Source organism: Xenopus tropicalis, chromosome 7 (assembly GCF_000004195.4).
Source record: "Xenopus tropicalis strain Nigerian chromosome 7, UCB_Xtro_10.0, whole genome shotgun sequence".
Lineage (NCBI taxonomy): Eukaryota > Metazoa > Chordata > Amphibia > Anura > Pipidae > Xenopus > Xenopus tropicalis.
The window spans coordinates 45592016-45617265 of NC_030683.2; the positions used below are offsets into that span (position 1 = coordinate 45592016).

Consider the following 25250-nt stretch of genomic DNA (forward strand, 5'->3'; position numbering starts at 1 on the left):
GTGAGTGTTGTGCTCCCGTAAGTGCCATTCGAGCAGATGTTCTGCCAATTTGCACTAAGTGCATAGGGCTATTTAGAGTACAACCTTGACAACATTTAAACGTATGTCAGTTTTAGCAGTGTTACTTGATATTAAACTTTCCTTTTGTGGTTTTTTTTAATAGCAGAGTTCTATTAAGTTATTTATTTTCTTGAAACCGGGGTGCCTCCTCTCCAGCTGTTCCAATATCCCACTAGTGAATGCTCGGACATCCCCAAGTTCAGGCTTAGACTGGCAATGTGTAAATTCTGGCAGAAGCCAGGGGGGCCTCTGTTAGGGGCGCTGCTGCCATGAAGCAAACTACCTTAGGAAACTTGCCTTAGGAGGCAGCAACCCGCAAGTAACCAGGGGCAGCAAAAAGCCAAAGATTCCAATTCTTAAATCTGGGAGTGGCATCGGCAAGGGTTCCACACTGGCTGTCACTATTTATTGGGGCGTTCCTGCCATGAGGCAAGGTGGAACCTTGTCTCGGGCAGCAGTGCCCCACAAGATACCAGGTGCAGCAAAAAGTTGCTCTTGGTATCTTTAAGGGCCAAATCTCCAAATCATTAAACTGAAAATTCAGCTCTTTTAGTGCAGAGAGTAAAACTCCACTCTCTGCACCAGCGATGTGGGCCCCCCCCCTTCCAGCTCTGTTAATATAAGCGCAGGGGGACGGCATTGCTAAAACCGCCTTAGGCGACTTTGGGGCTAGAATTGTGGGGGGCTGTTTGGGTCTCTGAGTACTTGAAATGCCAGGGCCTATTTTGAATTTCAGTCTGGACCTGCCTAAATAATATGATTTTGTATCCCCTTCAGATTGGGACCCTGGAATTCCTGCAAAGTCCAAAGCCCCTCAGCTCTCACAACAAAGCCACTTCCCTTTGAACATACTGGTATTTAAAACATAACTTTAGCAGAATATTTGATACCATTTTGTGACAGACCTAGCAAAGCCCCTGGAACTGGAAAGCAGAGTGAAGCTGCTCTCCGTCCGTAGATAGATAGAAAGCATGTGATGGATTTACAAACTCTTCCTGCTGCGCTAAATCTATATATAAATATCTGCTGTGGGTATCACTTCAAAGCGGGTGGGAAGCTGATGAGAGGTGCTTTGGGGATTTGGAAGGGATGGGGGGATAGGATGTCCCGCGTACTGAGCCCTCCCAGGCACTTTGCATAAATAAATAAATCAGCCCTCAGCGTGCAAAGAGTGGAGGAGGTTACACTGAGGGGGGGATTCAGTCGGCTCATCCGATCCGCGCAGTTCAGAGGGAGAGAGCGAGCAGCACAGTGTGTGTCATGTTACAAAGGAGAGAGGATCAGCCACAGCAGCACAGCTCCCAAGCGTTTGAGAATTGCACCTTCCTAATGGCAACTCTCTATGTGCAACTTCTTTGCTGCCCTGACAAATAACTGCAAGTCACCCTCACAGGAACCCACACTGCAGGCAGTACAGCAAGCGACCGGGACCTGCCCACAACTTTCTTTGAGGTGGCTCTGTAACAGAAATACATACTTGGAAAGGGAAAAAACACTTACTTTGGCTTCCAATCCCACCACTATATCCTGCCTGGCATTTACTGGACTGCTGCTATTGGTTCCACCTTGGCTTCACTGGCACCCTGAAACCTGGAGAGCGCCCTTTTGTGGATTATTTATTCTATTTATTTATTTATTGTACCTCTGGCCATGGAGGGAAAGGAAGACTGCAAAGGTGCTTGTGGGAATGGTGCCCTGGCAAGGAGTTGGGACAATAGGCCACTCAGGGCAGGGGTGTGTGGGAAGTGGCTGCTGGGATGTGGGGTCGCGCTTGTGTCTGTCTCTTCTCTGGCTCTCAGCCTCCTACTGTACCTGAGCACTTCGTCTCTACAGTCCAGGGTGTCTGCCCTAGAGAAGCAGAGGGTCGCTCAGCTATCTACACTAGTCTCCACAGACCAAATGGAGGCAGCTATTTTAGGAAGAGTTGACCAACTGCTGGAAGAGGTTTGTAAATGTTTTTTTTTTTTTTTTGCACCTTTCTGTTTAATGTAAATATTTAATATTATGACAAGTATTCAGGACTGTTCAACACATGCTGCTGCTGCTACAGAATGGAAACTCACAATGTAATGTAGAACTGTGTCCAAACTTTCTTCTAACTTTATTCAAAAGTCCAGTCCATCAGTTACCCAGAATCCTAAGTAATGCTATTTGGTTCTGAATGCTTTAATATATGTACTAGGTTTTTTCTTTGGGCAGGCGATTAATAACTTTTTCCTGTATCAAAGTATATTGTAGGTTTATAGATCAAGTTACTGGCATATTATATACCCCCGTATTAAAATGTCCCAAGTTATACAAGTATCACATGTTGCGAGCATCACTGTGACCTATATTACAGGCGTGTGGGATTCGTCAGAGCTTGTGAATGAATGAATGAATGAAATTGCACAGAAAATTGTTCATCTGCCATTAATATTCTGTTTTTTTTTTATTGCAGAACAATTAATGATAAGCACATTTCCAAGTATAACAAAGTTCATTAATTAAACATCAGCCAAAGGAACCCAAGGTGATATTTTGGGACTGGTTGTAAAACTGGGTGTAGAACAAGACATTTTCATTCACCTTCCACATACCTGTCATAAACCCATAACCCATCAAAAGAATCCTCTTTAATTACAAGCTGTCTGTTAGTGACAAGATAATATAACCATCTATTACAAACCAAAGGGCAAAAATATAGATACAGTTTGCCTGATACTGAAATAGAAATGACTTCATATAGTGATAAAATAAAGGATGGATGATGTGACATTCTGTAAAATTTATAATACTGGCCAGTGTTCTGTAAAGATGGTTGACATATCCTGAATAAACCATAAGTCTCTGAAGAGATGCCACTAGTCTATTGCAGATAAAAATGAAACATTGTTCACCTTTGCTTGTGCAGTATGTTAATAACATTTACTTTCACATTGCAATCTACCTTTTCCTGCCTGGGGCTAGAAGAACACATTGCTCAGTGGCATGCAGGACCAAGTTCTGTGGTCTGAACTCAATGTCCTTGGCTTTATATCAGTTTTTGTAGAAAATACACTTCCCCAGGGCAAATAAAAATTACAGGAGCATTTAAAGTACACTGTACACTGGCATTTTTCTATTTTGACCATATTTCCCTTTAATGTGGTGTCACATTAGTGAGTGATTCACTTATATAAATTGCCTTTTAGCAGTGTGGGGAATCCGACCATCATTGGCTTTATTTAATTAGTAATGCATTATTTATATAGCTTGTAAACTCCTAAAAGGCTTTTTCTTGTGGTTTTAGATTGAGCTGATGTCATTATTTCTTTTTCTGCCCAATAGAGTCATTTCAACTTTGTAGTGTTTGGAAGTGATGGGAATGTCAAGTTATAAGAAGTTAGAGATAGAAGTGGGTGATTCAGATCAACCCCCTAAAAATGAGAAAACAGTGTGCTAATTGTATTACAGTTTGTGGGCCATTCCAGGCTAATTTGCCAGGAATGTGTTGGTCCATTGGAACACAGTTTCCCATCAGACTGCAATTGGCTTGTAATTGAAGTCCATTGATGCACGTGCCTGCTCATTGGTTGACCCAAATGTGACAGTAGTTGTTCCTCTTACCCTGTTCACTGGTATTCTTTTATTAGGCCTGCAGCTTATAAGTGGACCAGACCAGTATGGTAAAGTAATATGCCAAACTGCATACATACATATTGCATCTAAAATTCAGAGTTCAGAATTACAGAATTCAGATCAGGTTGAGTTCAGGCGAATTACGGTACATTAAAAATGCAGAGAAACTGTGGGTTCATATGGGTGCTATATCTGGTATCCTACCTGTGTAAGGTGCACAAATATAATAAGGTGCTTTTGACTTCCTCAGACACAGCGTCACTCTAGTCATGCTGTAACCATGTCCCAGTCACCATGATAATTCATCATGATTCTTGGCTGGTGGCCTTGCATTTAAATGCAGCACGTGGCTTGATGTCTTGGGCACAAACCTGTATTTTGTATATGTGATTTTATAGAAAATTCCAGCATATTTTAGGTGCATCTTGTGTTTCTACTTTAAGGGCAGTTTAGCTAAATATCCATCAAGTGTTCAGTAATAAATCTGTGTGTATATACTCCTGCACTGCAGTTTAGCATATGACAGGAACCCTGCATCACATTTTTTAGGCTGAATGTTTCTGACAAGGGTGCTGTGCAGTTCATGGCCTGTGGAGTAGGAGAGTGTTTAAGTGCCAGTCTGTGCTACAACTAATAAGAAACATGAGCACTGGCTGTCAAAAACAATGGCCTGAAATTGGCATTATAATTTAAATTATTCAAAATATGTTTTTTTATCTGATGCTCTGTACACTTTTAGGAAATATGGAATGCAATGTGGAACACCTTGTGCAAGAGATTTATATTTTAGAGCCATAGATTTTAAAAAGCTGATTTTCTGGAAAGAGGACAGGGAATAGGAAATATCAGATTTGTGTTAGATTCAAACCCAGCAAAAGCAGTACAGTAAAAAAAGTGCTGCAGAGCAAGTCTTTATTAGATTAGAAGTTGGACATCTAGGGGGCATTTTCTAACACTCGCCATTTATCATGCAACAAAACCACAACAGATTTGAATGCAAAAATATGCTATCTAAAACCTGTTGAGATCATGTAGAAGTCAATGGCAGATGTACCTTTAACAGCTGGAAGATCTTTCTTTGCTTCATGGTTTTACAGGTTTTCAGGTTTTTTTGACACTCATTTGTGCAACAATACTAAAAAGTCGAGGTATTTGTGTTTATTACTGTGTCTCTTTTCTTTCATGCTTTTTTAAATTCAGAACTTTTGATAAATGACTGACATTCGTGGAAATGAGTTTAGTTATGGTTTCAAAAACCTCTAAAACCATGAAAACCGTGATGTCATGTTTTTTTTTTAACAAAATGTAAGCCTGTTTATTTCATTATTGAACACAATCTATTGGGGTACAGGAGGAGAACTGTTGTTATGGAGGGGCACACAATTTTTTACTGCCCCAATCATGTACAGGTATGGGACCTGTTATCCAGAATGCTTAGGACCTGGAGTTTTCTGAATAAGGAGTCTTTCCATAATTTGGATCTCCATACTTAAAATCTACTAAAAAATCAAATAACATTAAATAAAGTAAGTAGCATTGTTTTGCCTCCGTAAAGATTAATTATACTTTTGTTAGGATGAAGTACAACATACTGTTTTATTATTACAAGGAAAAATTAAATACTTTTTAAAAACTTGAATAATTTGATTAAAATGGAGTCTATGGGAGATGGCCTTCCTGTAATTTGGAGTTTTCTGGATAATGGGTTTCTGGATAAGGGATTCCATACTTGTACTGTAGTTCAGGAAATTGTTAGTGTTTTTTTTTTTTTAGTATTCTGCAGTCTTGTAACCTCAACCATCCTTTTATTAAGACAGTTGTATTGGGTGAATGTTAATGCATATGGATAGAATATACTGTGTACTGGTAATTAGGGTTAAACCACCAGTGTATAACATATATAACCTTGAAGAGGTGAGACCATGATTTGATTTTTCTTTGCATTCTTATGGGGCCCTATTCAGTGACATACACAGTATCTTGCTGATTGTCCTTCAGATACTTACACATGCATAAACAGTGATTATGATGTTTACTCTGTTATTAGAGATAAGTAAGGTTTGAGAGCACCTGAGTGCATGAGCTAAATTATTATATTTTATTCTTATTGGTTGGACTTATGAAGCTTGAGACCTAGGGGCTGATTTACTTACCCACGAACGGGTCGAATGAAGTCCGATTGCGTTTTTTTCGTAATGATCGGTACTTTGCGATTTTTTCGTATGTTTTGCGATTTTTTCGGATTCTTTACGAATTTTTCGGATCCAATACGATTTTTGCGTAAAAACGCGAGTTTTCCTATCCATTACGAAAGTTGCGTAAAAAGTTGCGCATTTTGCGTAGCGTTAAAACTTACGCGAAAAGTTGCGCATTTTTCGTAGCGTTAAGTTTTAACGCTACGAAAAATGCGCAACTTTTCGCGTAAGTTTTAACGCTACGCAAAATGCGCAACTTTTTACGCAACTTTCGTAATGGATACGAAAAACTCGCGTTTTTACGCAAAAATCGTATTGGTAACGAAAAATTCGTACAGAATCCGAAAAAATCGCAAAACATACGAAAAAGTCGCAAAATGTTCGTTTTCAAGTCGGAACTTTTCCAATTCGGGTCGGATTCGTGGGTTAGTAAATCAGCCCCCTAAAGTTTAGTTTTTTTAAACGTCTCATTCTGAACATTCATTTGTGTGTGTTCAAAATACTTGTTTGTGTGTGTTCAAAATATAAAGAAATGCCTTTGAAGCTCATAGAATCTTGTGAAATGCTTATAACAAATTCAGCACGCCCCATCAAACACACTTTTGTGGGGACCCTTAGTGACCTGCATTTTAAGCAGCGAGACACCAGTTTTTCAGCACATAGAAGCATTTGCCTGCAAGCCAGGGCTCATGTAATCTAACAGGTGTCAGTCTATGGCTTCTATTCTAAAACAGACCGAGGTGACTCAGAAGTGTTTATAATTCCCCTCCAGACTAAATGTAGATATAGAACTGGTTTAAATTATGTTTGTAGAGGATGTAAATTATGTGACAGTATTTGACTGGCTATAGCAATGTGAGTTTGTACTTATCCCATTTCCAGAGCTGAACAGCTAATGTTTCTGGTTTATGCAAGACTTGGCTGTGATATTAAGTGCACACTATTTATGGTCAACTGATTTGCACTTACAATATAACTTTTCATTAACTAACATAACATATTTGTAAACATTGCTCTCTTTTCACTAGCAAAGCAGATACCATTAGGGCACAAGTAGTTTGTTACATGTATAGAGGGGATAGTGAAAGTATAATGTACTCAATATGTGCACAAGAGCCAGTGAGGCTACACTTACCAATTTCCGTGGGGCAGTGGGGACATAATGATAAAAATGGGGCCTGTGAGCTATTGTATACAACTGCTTGCAGATTGCCCTGCAACTAACACATTTAGGTAAAATGACAGCCATACATACAATGAAGATTATTTGCTTTCAACTATCACCTATTTACAGATATGTCTTGCTTTCACTTATGCTATTCTATATAATATCCCTTTAAGCTGTATGCAGTTGATTAGTACCAAATTATAAACAAATGAATTGCCCAGTAAATCGGTTGAGACAACTACTTAGTTAAGACAGTGTAAGTGTTCTATATTGTTGATGTAATGTAATTTGTCTAGAACTTTTTGACAAAAAAGGGGGTCTGCCATTTCTGGAAGATAACTTTTTCCACAGAGCTGTAACAAAACAGAATCCGATTTAAAAAAAAGAGACATTAGGGGTCATTAAAGGCAGGGTGGCATGGAAATTTCCGTCTGCGTGTTTTTGGTACTTTAGCACATTGCCTTGCTTTTTGCACAGGGGCACAGGTCTTTGCCCTCAATAATATAGACAGATAGAGGCATAGGGAGCACTGTACTTACTGACTTCTCTATGGCAAGTGAAAAGGACGGGGATTCCTTGGGCCTCCCAGTGCTGCATTCTACACCTCATCCATGCAGAGTACGGGTATGGTCCTCGGCGCAAGTGCTTACTAAATAAGCACTAAGGGATGCAGTGTTGCACCCTGTATGTGATAAATTAAAGCATCCCTATAGTAATAAACTAGAAGCTGTTTAAGGCAGGTATTTTGTATACACAATTGATACTGCAGCTTAAGCTAATAAAATGCTGACTAATTCTGTTCTGTAATAGAGTAAGACTGAATGAAATACTAGCCATTGTTTAATGTTAATTAGAGACAAATTTATTTGGTACTATTTTCCACTGACTTGTTTTATCAGGACATGGAATCTTGTCCAGATACGTGTGTATTTGTTTCAACTTGCTCCTTCATATAAAAGCATCTTGTATTTAATGTTAGCATCCCTTTAGGCATTGATTATCCATTGTGTCTCTCTTTCCTCTCCCTCTTGTAAACTGTGTGATGTAAGGCTGTCTGCCAAAAAGTTCTTCTGATTATTGCTTTAACTGTAATTTGTATTTCATTCAAGTCATTTTCTAAAATTCCACATTTGTGGTTTCACACGGTGTTCCACAGGCTATTTACTCTGATGCACATTCTATTCCACTATGGCTATAATTTTGCCACTGACTGATAATTTTGCTAAATATTCTATTCGTTTTTAAAACCCTAAACAATTCAGTAGAAAATAAAGGATCACAAATTGTTACTTTAAGTATGTGAAGTCTGTTTTCGTGCCCAAGGGCAACGGGGGAGATAATGATGCTTGTACAAGTTCCCAAAGCTTTTGCTCTTAAGGCTGCTTTTCTCACATTTGAAAGTCAGTAGTGTGTCATTAGAAGACCAGACACCTCCCCTAGCCTTTGAGGTTTGTTCCAGTGGCTACCGAGATGCTTATTGTATTTTGTGACTGTCAGTAAAAATATATTACTGTGGGAATTTTTGGCTTATTAGAAGCAGTATTATTTTAACATTAACTGTGAACCAAAATGGGAGTACATTTGTAGTGCATAATTATTTTGCTAATACACAGCTGCTCTATATTCTATAATATATTTCAGAATCAAAATTTGGAGGCAAAAAAAATTGTCATATAGTCTGGATGAGTAGAAATGTACAGTTAATGCAGTTGGTCTAAACACAACAGCACAATTGTTGCGTTAAAATCAGGACTGGTGGTGGTTATGAATCACAGCTAAATTGTACAAATCACATTTTGCAGCTGTAGTGGAATGCACAAAAATGTATCTTATGGCAAAAACAAACATTTTAATACCCTCAAGTATATACAGTAGCTTGGAAATACATAGTCTAATAAATATCAATGTCATTGTTAAAAGCCCCCCTGGTGGCAGGAAAGATATTTTGTATACTATTTACTTAGTCACTTCTGCAGATATCTAATTTTATGTAAAAAAACAACATTAATCATAATAATGAACCGCATGTAGCAAAAAAACTAAAGATACTGGAGCCTGAGAAACAAATTTAAACTTAATTTGCTAAAACTGCAATATTCACAGAGGTACTTGTATCAGTACAGACTTCTCTATACTTGTTCCCTGCACCCCAAAATGCCAGTTGTGTCCTGTATTGTGTTATGTGCAAGGTGCAAAGTACAGGGTACACAGTAGTGATGAGTGGGTTGATCTAAAGCTCATGGATTGGACAGCCTCAGACCAATATGTTGAGTCCCACATGCAGGTTTGTACAGGTCAAACTTCAAGCAACACCCCTCCCCTTTAGTGATGTTAATAGTGCCAACCCCTTCCTTCTGGGTGCTGATTCCACCCATATATCATCATGGGTCGGGTTTGGGTTGTAAAGTTTCTGACCTGCTCATCAGTAGTGCCCAGTTGTAAGGGATCTCTTCAATTGACATCTGCCTTAAATGGTGGTACATCCAAGGCACCCTTCGGTTTTTGTCATACATAAAAATAGACTGCATGCTATTGTACTGCACTCACAATTACGTTGAAATTTGGGGAATTTTGTGTAAAACACTGTAAATTGTTTACCAACTTTTAGTACAGGATATTAAACATGTGGCTAAGCTACAGCAGATTCTTATTTTTCCTGAATTTTCTGGCAGTTTTGAGTCTTTTTGTTTGGGTTCTGTAGACCTGTCGTCATTTGTACTATAATTCCAAGGTGTAAATGATATTGTTGTGAACCATTGTATAAATAGGAACCACAAAGTGTCAGTTGATGGTAGCTTGGAGGCTTTTGCAAGACCTAACAGCATACAGTACAAATGGGGTCAGAAAATTAACAAAGCAGAAGTCTGCAAGCTAAAACCAGTAAAAACTAGTGGGATTCTGAGCCCACTCCCATGCTGAATTTTCCTAAGGATATTTGTCTAAAGAAATCGCAGGGTACCAAAAATACCTTCTGGAATTAACACATCTTTTCTGAAGCTTTGTGATGTAGTTACAAGCCAATAAGTAGTGATCATAACACAGCATGACTATTACTAAGCTGGTGCATTTATTCAAGCACCAAATCTGCCTGCCTGAAAAATATGAAACTTGATCACCAGTCTCCTTGTGTGTGACCTAGATGCCACGGAACAGAATAGTTTTCCACTGTCAGTGGCCTTTATAGTCATTTTGATAAATAGCCATAACTGTTTTTACGAGTCCTTTATATTTTTTTGCCATGACACTGATATATGAGGATTTTGCATCACACAGAAGCCAGTGGCTTTCAATGGCAGTTCAGACAGCAGCACTTTGCACTGAAATCCATTACAATTCCCATAGTGTATTTTTTGTTAATTCTAGCTGTGCAGCTGCAGTTTCCGTTACTAATGCCGGTGATATTGCCTAATAAATAAATATTTAAGTGCTAATGGGGAACTTTTAGCTCCTTTTGACTGTGTTATGCTTGAGTGCCTGTTATATGAGTAGAAAAAGAAATGTATTCAGAAAAGAAACATCAGTGCCATGTCAAGCAGGTACCACTGTGTAACCTCATGTATGTACAGGGCAGCTGAAGACAAGGTACACAGGATTTCCCATTAAAACAAGCAGTAAGTATGATTTTTTTATTTTCCTTTTTTGGCTATGCATTCAGGGAATATGAACCCACTGCCCCCCTAGGAGCCACAGCTTTGCCATTTTCTATACCCTTCCAATGTGCATATGGGCAAACATTGGGTATGGGCTCAATTTCGAAGTAATTATTGAGCATTTCTCTGATAATTAGAAAAAGGTACACAGCAAGGCACTTCTGTGAAATTATCTTGTGTGATTAAACTGCTGAGTGACCATCTTCCTTTTGTCCTGGATTTATTATATCTTACGTTTAGTAAAATGACTATAAAGACCACTGAGAGTGGTCACACACAAGGAGACTGGTGATCAAGGTTTAGTAAAGATGAACCTGCCGAAAAAAACTTATAGTTATAGGACCTACTGTAAGTGCAGGGTTGGCTTGCTGTCAACAGTACAGCACTATTCACCTTGCACTCGACTTTTAATCTGGTGTAGCCATAGCCCATTTTAGTTATTTTGTTCTTGAGTACAGGGCAATATTATATTGTTTCAATTCTTATAGTGTAATTTTTCTTCTTTCAATATAATGGTTTAAGTCTAATGCCAGACGAGGTGTAGGGCGGATATTTTCGGCAAGCGGAAAAGCACTTGCCGAAAATACCGCCCTACGCCTCCTGCATGTGCCTGCACCCGAATGAATGGAATACGCTCGGGTTCAGGCACTTGTAGCCGAAATATGCATAAAAACGCGTTTTTATGCTTATTCCTGCTACATGTGCCTGCACCCGAGCATATTCTATTCATTCGGGTGCAGGCACATGTAGCGGAAATACACATAAAAATGCGAGAGTTTGAAATTTCGGCTACATGTGCCTGCACTCGAGCGTATTCCATTCATTCGGGTGCAGGCACATGTAGGAGGCGTGGGGCGGATATTTTCGGCAAGCGGAAAAGTGCTACGTCTCGTCTGGCATTAGCCTAAATGCATACTTACGTTTCAGCACCAAAATCTGCTTTGTCTGCCTGCACCTGGGCTGGCACAGGGCTTTGGGTGTGTAAAAATACTGAGCAGAGGTGAGCAGTCAGGCTGTTTCTCAGCCTGTGTTTTCTGCAGGCCACGAAAGAGCCAGGTGTGACCATACCCTTAGTCTGTAGTGCAATGTCAGTAAAAGGTGTGGTCTGAAAGAATATTAAGGAGATGTGCAGGGGTAGGTACCCAACAGGACTGCATAACTTACATAACATAACTCATGACTTAAGTCGTTTAAATACGTTTGCTATGTTGTAGTTAGAAAGGCATAAAGCTAAGAAACTTCTGGGTAGCCTAAACTTTGTATCCTTTTCCATAAATGAAACATACCTTTTCATAGCAAAGTGGCAGATTTCTGAAAATGTTGCGGTAATGATCACCCTTCTATAATTTCAAATATATTTAGAAAAGCAAATAAGTGTTCTATTGAAATTTAACCCTACTTGACCTTCAGACCAGGACTCTGACCATTCCTTTGATCCACTTTAAGGGGGCAACGTCATAGTTTGGGTACTTAAATTGTTTAAGGTCTTGGTAGCTAGCTCTTAATTCAGTTCTGCATACACACAGCTCATAACCAATTTAAAGGGATAGTCCCTCTTTAAATTAACTTTTAGTATGTTTTGTGCGTGTGTTTTAATGATATTTTGTTGTGTAGATTGAAAGGCATGGAATATATTATCTGTCCTTCTGTCTTAACTACCCTAGAAACTAGGCAGTTGGTTTGAAAGACATAATAAGAGAGTAATAGTAGAGAGCCTACATAGAAAGATAGGTAGTACTAAATAATATTGAACAGCCAGTCTGAGTTTTGGTTGCCAGGTTCAGTGTCCCTGACTACCATATAGCACTTTTTTTTAGGCCAGAAAGAAATAGAATAGTGAAGCTAACAATTTAAAATCAATTAACAAAATATGAAAAAGATTTGAACACTGAAACCAAACATTGAAAAGGTTCATTTTTAAAGGGGTGTTCACCTTAAAATTACATTTCAGTATGATGTAGAAAGTGCTATTTTGAGACAATTTGCAGTTGGTCTTCATTTTGCAGTTTTTGAGTTGTTAAGTTTTTTTTCAGCAACTCTCCAGTTTGGAATTTCAGGAGCAATCTGGTTGCTAGGGTCCAATTTAACCTAGTAACCAGGCAGTGGTTTGAAAGAGAGACAGGGATATGAATAGAGGAGGGCTTACTAAAAAGATAAGACAGAGCTATTGGTTTTTTACTTCTGATTGTAAAGCTTGAAAGAGTTAGAAAAGAAAGGCAGATAATTCAAAAACTAAAACAAAAATAAAGACCAATAGAAAAGTTGCTAAGAATAGGCCATTCTAGAACATACTAAAAGTTTACCTAAAGATGAATGATCCCTTCAAAGGTGAATTTTCCCATTAGTGCTAGAGCTTAATACAGTGATCCCCAACCAGTGGTTCGTGAGCAACATGTTGCACTCCAACCCCTTGGATGTTGCTCCCAGTGGCCCCAAAGCAGGTGCTTATTTTTTTATTTTTCTTTAGGAGGCAAGTATAATGCCAAACAGAGCCTCCTGTAGGCTGCCAGTCCACATAGGGGCTATTAAGTACCCAAACATAGCTCTCATTGGCACCCCCAAGAATCTTTTGTCATGCTTGTGTTGCTCCCCAACACTTTTTTCAATTGAATGTGGCTCACGGGTATAACAGGTTGGGGATCCCTGGCTTAATATATATGTACACGTAATTGTGAATCTGGTCTTTACCAAATAAACTGTTTGATCATTATTCCTTCTATTCCACCCCTCCCCATATGATGCATTTGGCAGATCAAATCTAGTGGTATTGCACCTTAGTGTACCAGCCATAATGCAAAACGAGATAGGTTGTGGACACCATTGCTGCATGTGTGGTGTTATTGTGCAATTCTGAAATGCATGATGGTAGCTTGGTTGTATATAATGAAAGGTTGTATATAGAGAAAGTGTATCTGTAAAATAAGCCCCCCCCCCCCACAGTTATTTTTCTCCTATTTATGCTGCTGCAGTGGCACTGCTTGTGCCATTCTTTCCATTGAAAGAAACAGGTCTTATAAAGATATATTTTGCTTGTTGACAGCGTTTGAATTTTGTCAGGGAAAACTCATCATCATAAGTGGACAAGCATGATGCACTCTGGCCACCAAAGCTCTGAACCATGTAAGATAGACCTCAGAGATAAGAATGATGACAGCTCACTGTTTAGGGGTCAATATGTGTTGAAGTAGCAGCAGAAATAACAGGCTTCCTATATAACCTGTAGAAGGAAGAAATATATTGGTTGTGATATCTGGTAAATCATGACAGTAATGTTAAACATTTAGGCAAAGGTTAATGTAATAAAGTTACATGTATTAACAGTAAGTACTCTACATTCCTTTAGAGCAAAGCTGTTTTATTTTCATATGCATAAGAATTCTCCATGTTTTGCTAAGGATGTTAACTTTAATTTTGAATTATAGTTGTTAGTGCTAAAATGTTTTTTTCATCTACTATATGGGCATTAATTGTCTTTGTTTGGAAAAAAGTGCAAGTAGTAATAAATGTATTATTAATTATATTAACATTATTATTATTTATATAAGAGCAATACATTTATTGAGATTTACAGAGAATATCATTACAATAACATGCTTGATTCAATTTCATCAGGAGTCTGTAAACCTGTATGTTTTTGTAGTATAGGAAGAAACCAGAGTTTCCGGGGGAGACCCTCGCAGTATTACTGTTGAATTGTCATTAAAAATAAGTTGCTAAGAGTAATCCATGCTATATTTGTTATATGAAAACTTATCTATGCCACAAAAAGGTTTATTGCCGGAGCAGCCTTGTCAGTATACCATGTTTAGTAAAAAGTGTATGGTTTTGTACACATCTTGGCAGTCTGGACAGGATGCTTCTGTTTAGAAATCCATTGTGGCCATGTGCCAGTATTATTAATGTCTCTATTTAACAGTGTATAGTGTGTGCCCTTTCTAGATTACCCTGTGAGGGAATATTTAAGAACAATATCTGTAGTTAGCTACTGCCTTTGACACAAATACAATTACACTTCCTCCTCACTTCCCTGATAATTCCATTTTGGAATAAAGGAATCATAAGATACCAGTGCAATATGTCATTTAAAATGACTTCCCTGGATATTCACATTCCATTGACTTCACATTCCAAAACATGTGGATGCCCCCCTAGAGCAGTAGCTGTAGGACTTTTTGGTGTAGGCCCATTTTGAGATCCAGCCTTTGCCCATAACAACCAGTGCAATATGGCACTGAAAATATTTTTCTCTAAATGCTGCAGTGATGTTAACAGTGGTTTCACATCACTGTGTTAATACTGTGACAAACAGAATGCTTTTATATTGGAAAAAGTTAATAAGAGCCAAAAGCAGGACAGTAATATAGTATTTTGAGGGAAAGGAATGTAGCACCAGTTAAAAAATACCTGCAGATTCCTGTCTTACAGAAATATTATCCTTTACTAGGGGGGCCGTTTACTAATAGATTTTTTTTCCCGATTTGGATTTTTTAGCACAAAAATTGCCAAAAAAAAACTTGCAGCTTTTTCAAAATTTATTATGCGACAAAACTGCGACAATTCCAAATCCGAAAATACTCCATCTGAAACTTGTTGAGATCATTTAGAAGTCAATGGGGCAGATTTAAAAGGACATGAACGCTTTGAGCGTATTTTCGCCGCCTTTTTCTATGCTAGCGCGACTTTTTTGCTTGCGTGACTTTTTCTTACCCTTGAGCTTGAGAAAGGGTCCGGAGGGTCCCGAAACGTTGCTCTTTGCTTGTTTTTATGTACTTGGGCAAATAAAATACAATTTTTTCACGATTTACATCTTCAGTGTGCTACTGGATTTTTTTGCTGTTGGATATTGACCCCCATGCAAGGTGAGGTTCTTCCAGTATTTGCACCTGATACCCGTTTGGGTAAGTTAACAGAGGGTTGAGCTCCCCAATACTGCTATTGTTTTCCTTACCCTTGCGTGAAAAAATCGGAAAGGTTTTCCCGCTGTTTACAGTCGTTCTGTACGAAGATTTTGTGACTTTCGGATCGCTAATATGATATTATCGTGACTAATATGATTTTTTATAAGCATTTTCGTGATATTTGCAATCTTCAGAAATTTTCATATCCAATCCGAATTTATCCCATTCAGGATTCGAACTCGCGTTTTCATGAATGTGCCCCCTTGTCTTTTCTTCGAATCTAGAGGTTTTAGATTCTTGATGCAGGCTTTTTGCGCGTTAGTCACATTTATTGTAAGTCAAATAATCCAAAGTTTTTGTGACTTTTCTGCAACTTTTTCCCATACATGCTTTTTCAGATAAATGTTAGACATTCATGGAAATTAGTTTATTTAATTTTAATTAGAAAAATTTAAGTTTTAGTCAATTTGCCTCTATGTCACAATCACAAGGTTTAAAGGAACAGTAACACCAAAAAATGAAAGTGTATAAAAATAATTTCGATATTATGTACTGTTGCCCTGTGCTAGTACAGCTGGTGTGTTTGCTACTATAATTTATATACTATAGTTTATATAAACAAAGCTGCTGTGTAGCCATGGGGGGCAGCCATTCAAAGGAGAAAAGGCACAGGCACATAGCAGATAACAGATAAAGCCCCATTATATTCTACAGAGATTATCTGTTATCTGCTATGTAACCTGTGCCTTTTCTCCTTTTTTCCAGGTTGAATGGCTGCCCCCATGGCTACACAGCAGCTTATTTATATAAGCTATAGTACTGTTACTTTAGCAAATACACAACTTTACCTGTGCAGGGTAACAGTACATTATATTTTAAATACTTTAATACACTTTCATTTTTGGCGTTACTGTTCCTTTAAGCCATGCTGCCCTGACTCTTACTAACCCTCTTATGGTAGGCTGATGTCTTACTTAATGTCTTTCACAACTTTTTAGAATAGTAATTAGGACACTAGAAATTGCACATGCAGTATTTATAAAAACACGGATCTCCAGCTTCCGAACTAAAATTTGTTAAAGATCACAACACAATACAGAAACCTCTAATATACCTATCAGTGTAATATGTTGTTTAAAAAGTTTGAATAAATACAAATTTTATATGCTGAACTCCAGCTGCAAAACAGTTCTTCTCTTTCTGCATCATTTGAAATCCCAACGGGGAGGAGGGACTAAAACATTGATGTTACAAGTTGTAACAACTTCTCCACAGCTTACAACAGGGATCCCCAACCTTTTATACCTGTGAGCCACATTCAAATGGAAAAAGTGTTGGGGAGCAACACAAGCATGGAAAAAGTTCCTGTGGCTGCAAATAAGAGCTATAATAGGCTATTTGGTAGCCCCTATGTGGACTGGCAGCCTACAGGAGGCTCTGTTTGGCTTTACACTGGGTTTTATGCACCCAAAACTTGCCCCCCAAGCCAGAAATTCAAAAATGGCAAACTACTTTGCAGCCACTGGGAGCAACAGCCAAGGGGTTGGGGAGCAACATGTTGCTCACAAACCACTGGTTGGGGATCACTTACAGACAGCATGCAGGCTCTACAGACAGCATGCGGGAACTACATAACCCATAATACAATGCACTATGATGTTACTTTCCTTATTGACATCATGTGTGCAGGGGTATTGTGGGAATTTGAGGTTAACAGCTGAGGACAGTTGACTACTTCTACATTTTCTTTAATTTTCAATTAATCACCCAGATCAGCAGTAGAACAGATGGCTAGTCTTAGGAAGCTGTTCCAAACTATTTTTAACATTAAAATCATGAAAAGGCTACATATTCAAAGTTGCTTACAATTATGTTTACTTTTTAAAACATTTAAGCTGCACTTGGGTGGAGTTCCCCTTTAAAAAATTGATGTATTAAAATGCTTGAATGAACATTAAATATTGCTCAATGTACTTTACCCAGAACCATTTTTTATTCATTTAGAATACATTACATAAAGCTGTAAAAACATTGCATGAATCTTGTGCCCATGTGTGTGAACCCTAAATTAATTACAGGCCACTCCAAGCAGCAGTGAAGCAAACAGACTGATAAACTGATGCTGTATCCTGCAAGTCAAGTGCTCTTATGTTAGTTTTACAGAAACAGATTATTACGTTTAGGCAATAAACTGACTATAACTATTATTTTCAGACTCTAATTCCTTTCTTTTTCTCTCTAAAACTGGAACCCATCCTAATCCTAACTGACTATACCCAGTTACACTTAGCCACACAGCAAACTGAAAAATAGGATAATGGTATAGGATGTGTTCTGAGAGTGCTTTTATATAATTTTTAGCAATTAATGCCTGGAAATGGTACATTGTCACTAGGTTTGGAGAGGACAGAGTTAAATGTAGCACTGTGGTAATGAACATGCGATCAGGGTGTCAGGGAGAGAGATGTCATGTCAGAGACTTTTGGGAGAAAAGAGGTAAGATTTAAAGTTTAAAAAAACCTACTTCAGCGATAATGTGACATCAGTCTCCATCACCATTCTGCATTTTTTCCTACATATTCTTTCTCTAATGGAAAAACACATGTCCATTCAAGCCTTAATTTTTATCTATTTCACATCTGCCAGTCTAAAATTTCTCTCAGAGAGATAGAAAATCAAATCTGTGAGAATTGAAAAAGGAGGTTGGACAAGAGGTAAACAGTTTTACAAATGAAGCAGAAAGTAAATCATCATTCAAATAAACCTGTAGAGAAATTTGGAGATTTTCCCACTCTTTAGTGTTTAATCCTGTAATCAGAAAAATGTGCCTCCCAACTTTTTTTTCAGCAACATTAAATCTGAAAAGAAGGAATTACGTGTAGAAAGGGAATTCATAATTGAGGTGCAGTCACATGAAAAAATGGAAAGGTTTCACAGACAGATATAATATATCCTTAGGGTGAAGTTGCTAAGTGGAAGAAATGGTTTTGTGTAGCGGATAACCAGGTTTTGCATCATTTCATCTGGCACATTTTCTCAGGGAATCTGTGTATTTGTGAAGTAGCCATAATGTTTTTGTGAACTGTTTTATTGGACTGTTGCCTAGTAACCAACTCGCTTAAACTATTGGAGACAGTTCATATTCTTTACTGACCCTTTCTCCACCCAAAATTTCCACTACCTTCTAGAAGAACTGCTCAGTGTACACAACAGTATAAGCCTTCCCTATGATAGATGATGTTTGCATGTCCACCAGTTTTCATTTTGTTTTTTTCTAGGTCAGTGATCCCAGCCACTGGCTCAGGAGCAACATGTTGCTCACCACCCCCTATGATGTTGCTTCCAGTGGCCTCAAAGTAGGTGCCCAATTTTAAATCTCTGGCTTGGAGACAAGCTTTGGAAGCACAGAGACACAGTTTTACTTCAAGCAGAGCCTTCTGCAGGCCAGCAGTCCACATGGGGCTACCTATGAAACATTAGCACATGGATATTTTGCTGTAAAAACAAATTGGGAAGGTTGTGACCACACCCCTATATATTCAGATACACTAATGCTCTGTTATATGTGTTACTTCTACTACATGTCTTTGAGCTTTATCTTCTCCGTTTCCAGGCCCATCAGTTAGCCTCAGCCATTAGGACCATCATTTGTAGCTCTTTTGTTTAGCAAATTGAAGCAGGTCCCAGAAGCATTTATTTCCTTTTCTTATTTTTCTTTAACCTGTTCTGCTTTCTTTTAACTGTTCAGACACTATTCTGTTTAAATTCCTTCTTAATATTACAACCTCTCTCTAATATGGCCACTTACGATCGCTCCTTCCTTTCTGTTATTGCCTTTCTCTTTCCTGTGTATTTTTGTTAGACCTTCATCATCATTTAACCTATACTTAGCATAAGCAGTCATGCCCCACCTTTGCTAGCATTTTATTATGTTTTCATTCTTGGCTTTCAGTGGACAGGCAGTATTAACCCACAAACCCTTCTTACTATAACCAGTCATAGCCAAAGTTTAATTTCCAATGCACATTAAGAATATTTATTTAAGTTTGTACATTTCCTTCCAGATTTGGAATACAAGCCCTTCAGTAAGCACCTTACTATTTCTTGCTGCAGGTTGCTATGTAAATCTATGCTTTCAGAGAGCTAGCTGTAATATATCTTATTTTAAAAAAGTTATATATGCTTTTGTCATTTACATTGCTTAATAATTTGCTATAACAGCGTTTCCTGCTATAAGCAGTCTTACTTTTCCTCTCCATTACAAATTGCTGTCCTCTAGTCTCTTTCTCGAGTGCTAAGCCTAGAAAAACATATTCACGTTAGACTGGAAATGAGACCTGTCAGTGTACTGATCAATGTTTATGAAAGCCTCCAAAGCTTCTAAAACTGATCCAGTCTTGATTTACTGATAGAAAATATGGCTTTTGTATTCAGTATTTCAACTTTAAATGTATTACTGTGTTCAGTAACAGTCAGCATAATGTCTTCAGAAACACTTGTAGAGGAGGTCTGCATTTCCCATAATGTGCTGTTGAATAAAGATGTTGATGTTGAATATAGATGTTGAATGTAGTAGTAGAATTGCTTAGAGTGTTTTTGTATTTGTAAACTGTTAATATCAGGTGTTTGGCTCAGTTAGGGTCACTACACTTTAAAGGCAAAGACAGATGGGGTGATTAGTCGCCACAATTATTGAAAAATCTTGGAAACTAATAACGGCAACTTACCTTGCCGCAACTGCATGGTACAAGTCACAGTTGCATACCACTGTGGCTTTTGGTCGTCATGACTGGATTTTAAAAATCACAGTGACTAATCACCCCGTCTGTCTTCGCCCTCATTAACTTATAAGTTTGCCTCTCAGGCAGTGTGGCTGAAGTGCCCACTTATATTACAAGGGTAATACTAAAACATATCTATGTATCTAAACCGTATATAGGCTCTTTCCAACACTTATTTCATAGCTTTAGCTGGTCAGCTATGTCTTACTATTAACCAGAATAACATATATGACTAGGGGATCACAGCATGAATTTGAGAGGGTTTAGGCTGCTGTCCCACAGAGCATGTTAGTCGCCCGCGATAGTTCTGCTATCATGGGTGACTAACTGCTCCGAAATGCCTTTTCACCTGCAACAATAGGAGTTGCCGGGGGAAAGGCCTTTGCATCGCTCCAGTTTTCCAAAGTTGCTTGAAGTTTCCTCCTGCAGGCAACTAGTACTATTAGGCAGCAGATATAGTTTACGAGAGAGTGTGCTGTAAATATACTTTAAACTGCCATTGAGTTATGATGTTAATATGTACAGCTACATTCATAGAAACAGAATAGCAATGATATATGGGCAGTCAAACTGAGGTCTGCTTTGTATTTTTGTCTGGACATCAAATATCCAAAAATATATGTCAAGTGAAAGCCCACGAAGGCTCAAGAATAAATATCCATGTATTCTTGCCTATATTTATCTGCATGTAGGCCCACAAACTTTTTACCTGTTTGTGTAATTTAAGGAGAGTATGAATCTTGCTATGAAAGATGCATTTCTGCTTTTCCAAATATTTTAGCTGTTTTCACTGCAGATAAATCTGTGTGATTCCGAAGGTTTAGGTCTCAGCAGCACTTCATAATACCATTTACAGATGTTTCTATTGGTATTATTATGTATTAGGAGAAATCATTAATTCTTGTTAATATAAATTCATAATGCAGATTTTGGGACAAGGACCAGTGACATTTCCCCTTTAAGTCTTAGCCCCTTATGTAATAAGAGGCACAAAGCTTGCAGTGCAGTAACCCATAGCAATATAAATTTGTTTTAAAGGGGTGGTTCACCTTTCACTTTTAATGTTATAGAATGTCATATTCCTACCAACTTTGCAATTGGTCTTCATTTTTTATAATTTTTTTAATTATTAACCTTTCTCTTCTACATGTTTCCAGCTTGCTAATGGGGGTCACTGACCCCTGTAGTTAAACTACTTTTACTCTGTAACAATTTTATTATTATTGTTACTTTCTATTCTTTACCTTTCTATTAAGCCCCCTCCAATTCATATTCCTGCCTCTTATTTAAACACTGCCTGATTGCTAAGGTAAACAAGACCCTATCAACCAGAGAGCTGCTGAACAAAAAGCTAAATAACTCAAAAACCACAAATAATGAAAACAAAAACAAATTGCAAATTGTCTTAAAATATAATTGTCTACATAAGTGATCCCCAACCAGTGGCTGTTGCTCCCAGTGGCCTCAAAGCAGGTGCTTATTTTTGAATTTCTGGTTAGGAGGCAAGCTTTACTTACATAAATGTAATTGCCGAACAGAGTCTTCTGTAGGCTGCCAGTCAATGTAGGGGCTCAAAAAAGCCAATTATAGCTGTCATTGGCATCTCTAGGAACTTTTTTTCATGCTTGTGTTGCTCTCCAAAACTTTTTCCATTTGAATGTGGCTCACAGATATAAAAGGTTGGGGATCCCTGGTCTGCATCATACTAAAAGTTTAATTCAAAGGTGGACAGCCCCTTTAAAAGGCAAAGACAAATTGAGCAATTAGTTGGTTGCGTTGACTAATCGTGGCGACTTTCCAGCCATAGGTTTTTATACAAGTCGCTGTGAATCACGTGTGGTTTGCTCTGAGCGGATTAGTCAACTCTTTTAAAAAGACTTTTTAAAAAGTTACGGCTACTAATCGCCACGTGTGTCTTTGCCCAAACAGGTGACCAGTAGATGCTATCTGCTGATTGTTTGCTATAGGTGATTAGACGTGCTGCAGGCTTTGCACCTTTAATAATATAATCTGTTCACATGACTAAAATTAAAAATGAAAATAAAAAAATGATAATTGTCCAGTGTAGATATTTCACTGGGAAATGCCAATTTTTGTTTTTATTTATGCAATTTCTTTTACCTGAGATATAAGGGCCTACACAGGGTTAGGCAGAAGAGGTGCTTGCCTAGGGCTAGACTAGTCTCTTGCTCCCCCCCCCTTTGATTTCACTGCATGTGCATGGGGGTTAGAATGGTGGCAAGGTGGCTGACCAGATTGCCTAGGTGCTTAGCTGGCTTGGCCTGCCTCTGCTATGAGAGTGTTTGTGTTAAACATCCAAGCCACACAACATTTATTTTAAAAGAAGGTACATTCCAAGAACCTTTTTGCTTTACAATGGCAAAAACAAGTAAAAATATAAAAAGACACCTTGAGCTCTTAATGATAACTAATTGCCGTTGCCACCAGCATTGCCTGTAAAATACCAACCAGAGCCAGTATTACCAAATAAAAGCAATGTACTTGTAAAATTGGAACCCCTGGCCCCATTATAATATAATCTTACTCACTAAATCCCTGTCTGATCTGCCCAATACCTTTTTGCCCTACAACCCTAAAAATAATAAATGTTACATAAAATATATAAAGATATATATAGAACCAAAAACAACTAATTGATTCTGTTATTAAGATGTCACTTTGTTTCTCACATGGGTCAGCTTCAAGGTTAAGTACCATAGTATTTAAAAGGTATTTGAAGTATGTCTGTGAGAGGGAAATGGCATATCAATTGCTCTAAAATTAGGATTTAGCACTGACAGTTCAACCAGTAGGTGCCACCCTTGGGAGACAACTGCACAAACACAACAGTAGGTGTAATCCAGCCTTTGCCCTCTTTTTTATATTCTTTACAAGTCCATCCAGTGGCTTAGCCTGCTATTGCTGAACTAAAGTTAGGGAATACTGGGAGCTGTACTTTAGCAATCTGAACATCCAAAAGGTACGCTCAAACTTTTAAGGAACTAAAAAATGGTTTGCTCTGAAGTATTAATTTAAATCAACAAGCAATGGAACAAGCACATCCTCTAGCAGTTTCTTGCTTAACCACACACTGACAAATTAGGAAGCTGTATATTTAATTATCCTCTGGGGTTGATACTTCAAAATTCCAACAGCACAAAGAGACTTCAATCTTATGTTTTATGGTGTTTATTAAGAATTCACATTCAAAGAATGTGATTGAAGGTTATTTTCGTCTGTAAACGCTAAATGACATAACAATGTTCGGTCTTGTTCAAAAGTAGGAAACCAGCTCAGCACATGGTGCAATCTGTGGTAGATCCCTGAAAACTGGACAGGCAGTGCTGAAAAAAACTGGACTGGTAAGTTCAAAATTAGTCAGGACACAACCCTACAGCAGAGGTTACCAGTCTCAGTGTGTCAGAGAAGGCAGGATACAAGTAGGATCAGACAGGCCAAGGTTAATACTAGGATCAGGACCAGTGTTGTAGCAGGTAACAGGAGGACCCAGCAGAAAGAAGACCAAGCATATTGGCATCAATGTTTTAGTTTTATTTATACTTACTTTAAAATGAACACAGAGCAAAGACAGTTGCTTGGTTTCATGCTTATGGGCATTTTAGCTTACTAAATGCTTGTTCCTGCTGACAGCTGCTACTTATTCTTATGAATGGAAGACACGCTGTCTGTGGCAGATACTGCTGCTGGTAGGAAAGGATCACTGGGGAATGCCTGTGGGAGAACAGTGGCAATATAAACCTCCTGCATTATATGGGCCTAAAGGATTTTTTAAGGATCCAGAAAAAATTAGATAGTAATTTGTTGGTTGCCCTGCAGTAACAGAACACATGCTTCACAAAATTTGTATTTAAAAACAGGTGTCCCACCATTAAATATTATTAGGCCAGAAAATCGTAGGGGTCATTTACTTACCACACAGTAAGTTCAGCAAAAATTACATTCATTAAAGGTACTTGTGTGAACATGCGCTCCATTTACTTCCCTGCGTTGCTGCCCTCCTTTGGCTTCCTGTTCCATATCAAGCACTGCTGCACCTATTGATGCTACAAGGGGTCAATAACTTACACAAAAAACAATATAATGATAGAAAGAAAGCCATCTAATGCATGCAATTCACCAATAAGGTCCAGAACGTACACCAATAAACAACAAAACAATTTAGCAGTCCCATGTGGCACTGGGATGCATCCTTATGTGGTTTGGTATAGTATGATTCATCTTTGGGTTTTGGAGTTTCTGTAACCAATAAATGTTTGTGTATGTTTTACTGCTAAATTTTTTAGTTGTTTATTGATATAAATACTTACAACAGACATGATGTGCAAATTGCACTTTTTGTGTTCTTTACTCACTGAGCAGCATTTTTTCTTATAATTACAGCAAGGGGGTATGTGCCTGACCATATTAGTCCTGGAAAATATTGTACCCAGAGCATTTCTAAGAACGTATACAACTTAAGACTGGTTATCATTCAGTGGCCTACTGGGCTCCCTATGCCTTCTTTCTTTATAGCAATGGATGTTGCACTGTTTAGCTTTAAGCCCCTTTTGGAGATTCAGCTAGTGTTCAGGCCTCAACAGAGTTCATCCATTCAGCCATTGTTTAAAGAATATCTAGGTCAACAGATAGTTTTTCCTGACAAATTTCAACCTAATTGACCTAAAGGGCAATGGCACATGGGGCTTTTGTAGCATGTAGCATGCTAGGATAAGGCAATTTTAGTGCTTTTCAATACAAAGGTATTTTAAGGGAATTTTGTTGCCTATGTAAGAGGCAACTTTGGTTGGGTGACAAAACACCACCATTGCCATTACCCTAAGCTGGGCTTTGAGGTGGATCTAGAAGAGGAAACAGACTTTCTCCACATATCTCACCCT

The 25250-nt window shown here is 38.2% G+C and overlaps 1 protein-coding gene across 33 annotated transcripts in view; it reads left to right on the plus strand.

Annotated features, from left to right (window-relative positions):
- Positions 1–1238: 1238 nt before the first annotated feature.
- The window catches only part of col13a1 (collagen, type XIII, alpha 1), a 201571-nt gene continuing 177559 nt past the window's right edge, over positions 1239–25250 (plus strand). For 28 of the 33 annotated variants that reach the window (XM_031905310.1, XM_031905311.1, XM_012954058.3 and 25 more), the window contains exon 1: positions 1240–2004. In XM_031905310.1, the coding sequence (XP_031761170.1) occupies positions 1711–2004 (294 nt within the window). In that variant the 5' untranslated portion in view covers positions 1240–1710. Of the gene's footprint in view, positions 2005–25250 lie in introns of all 33 variants that reach the window. The other 5 variants (XM_031905313.1, XM_031905314.1, XM_031905320.1 and 2 more) reach the window with 2 other exon arrangements.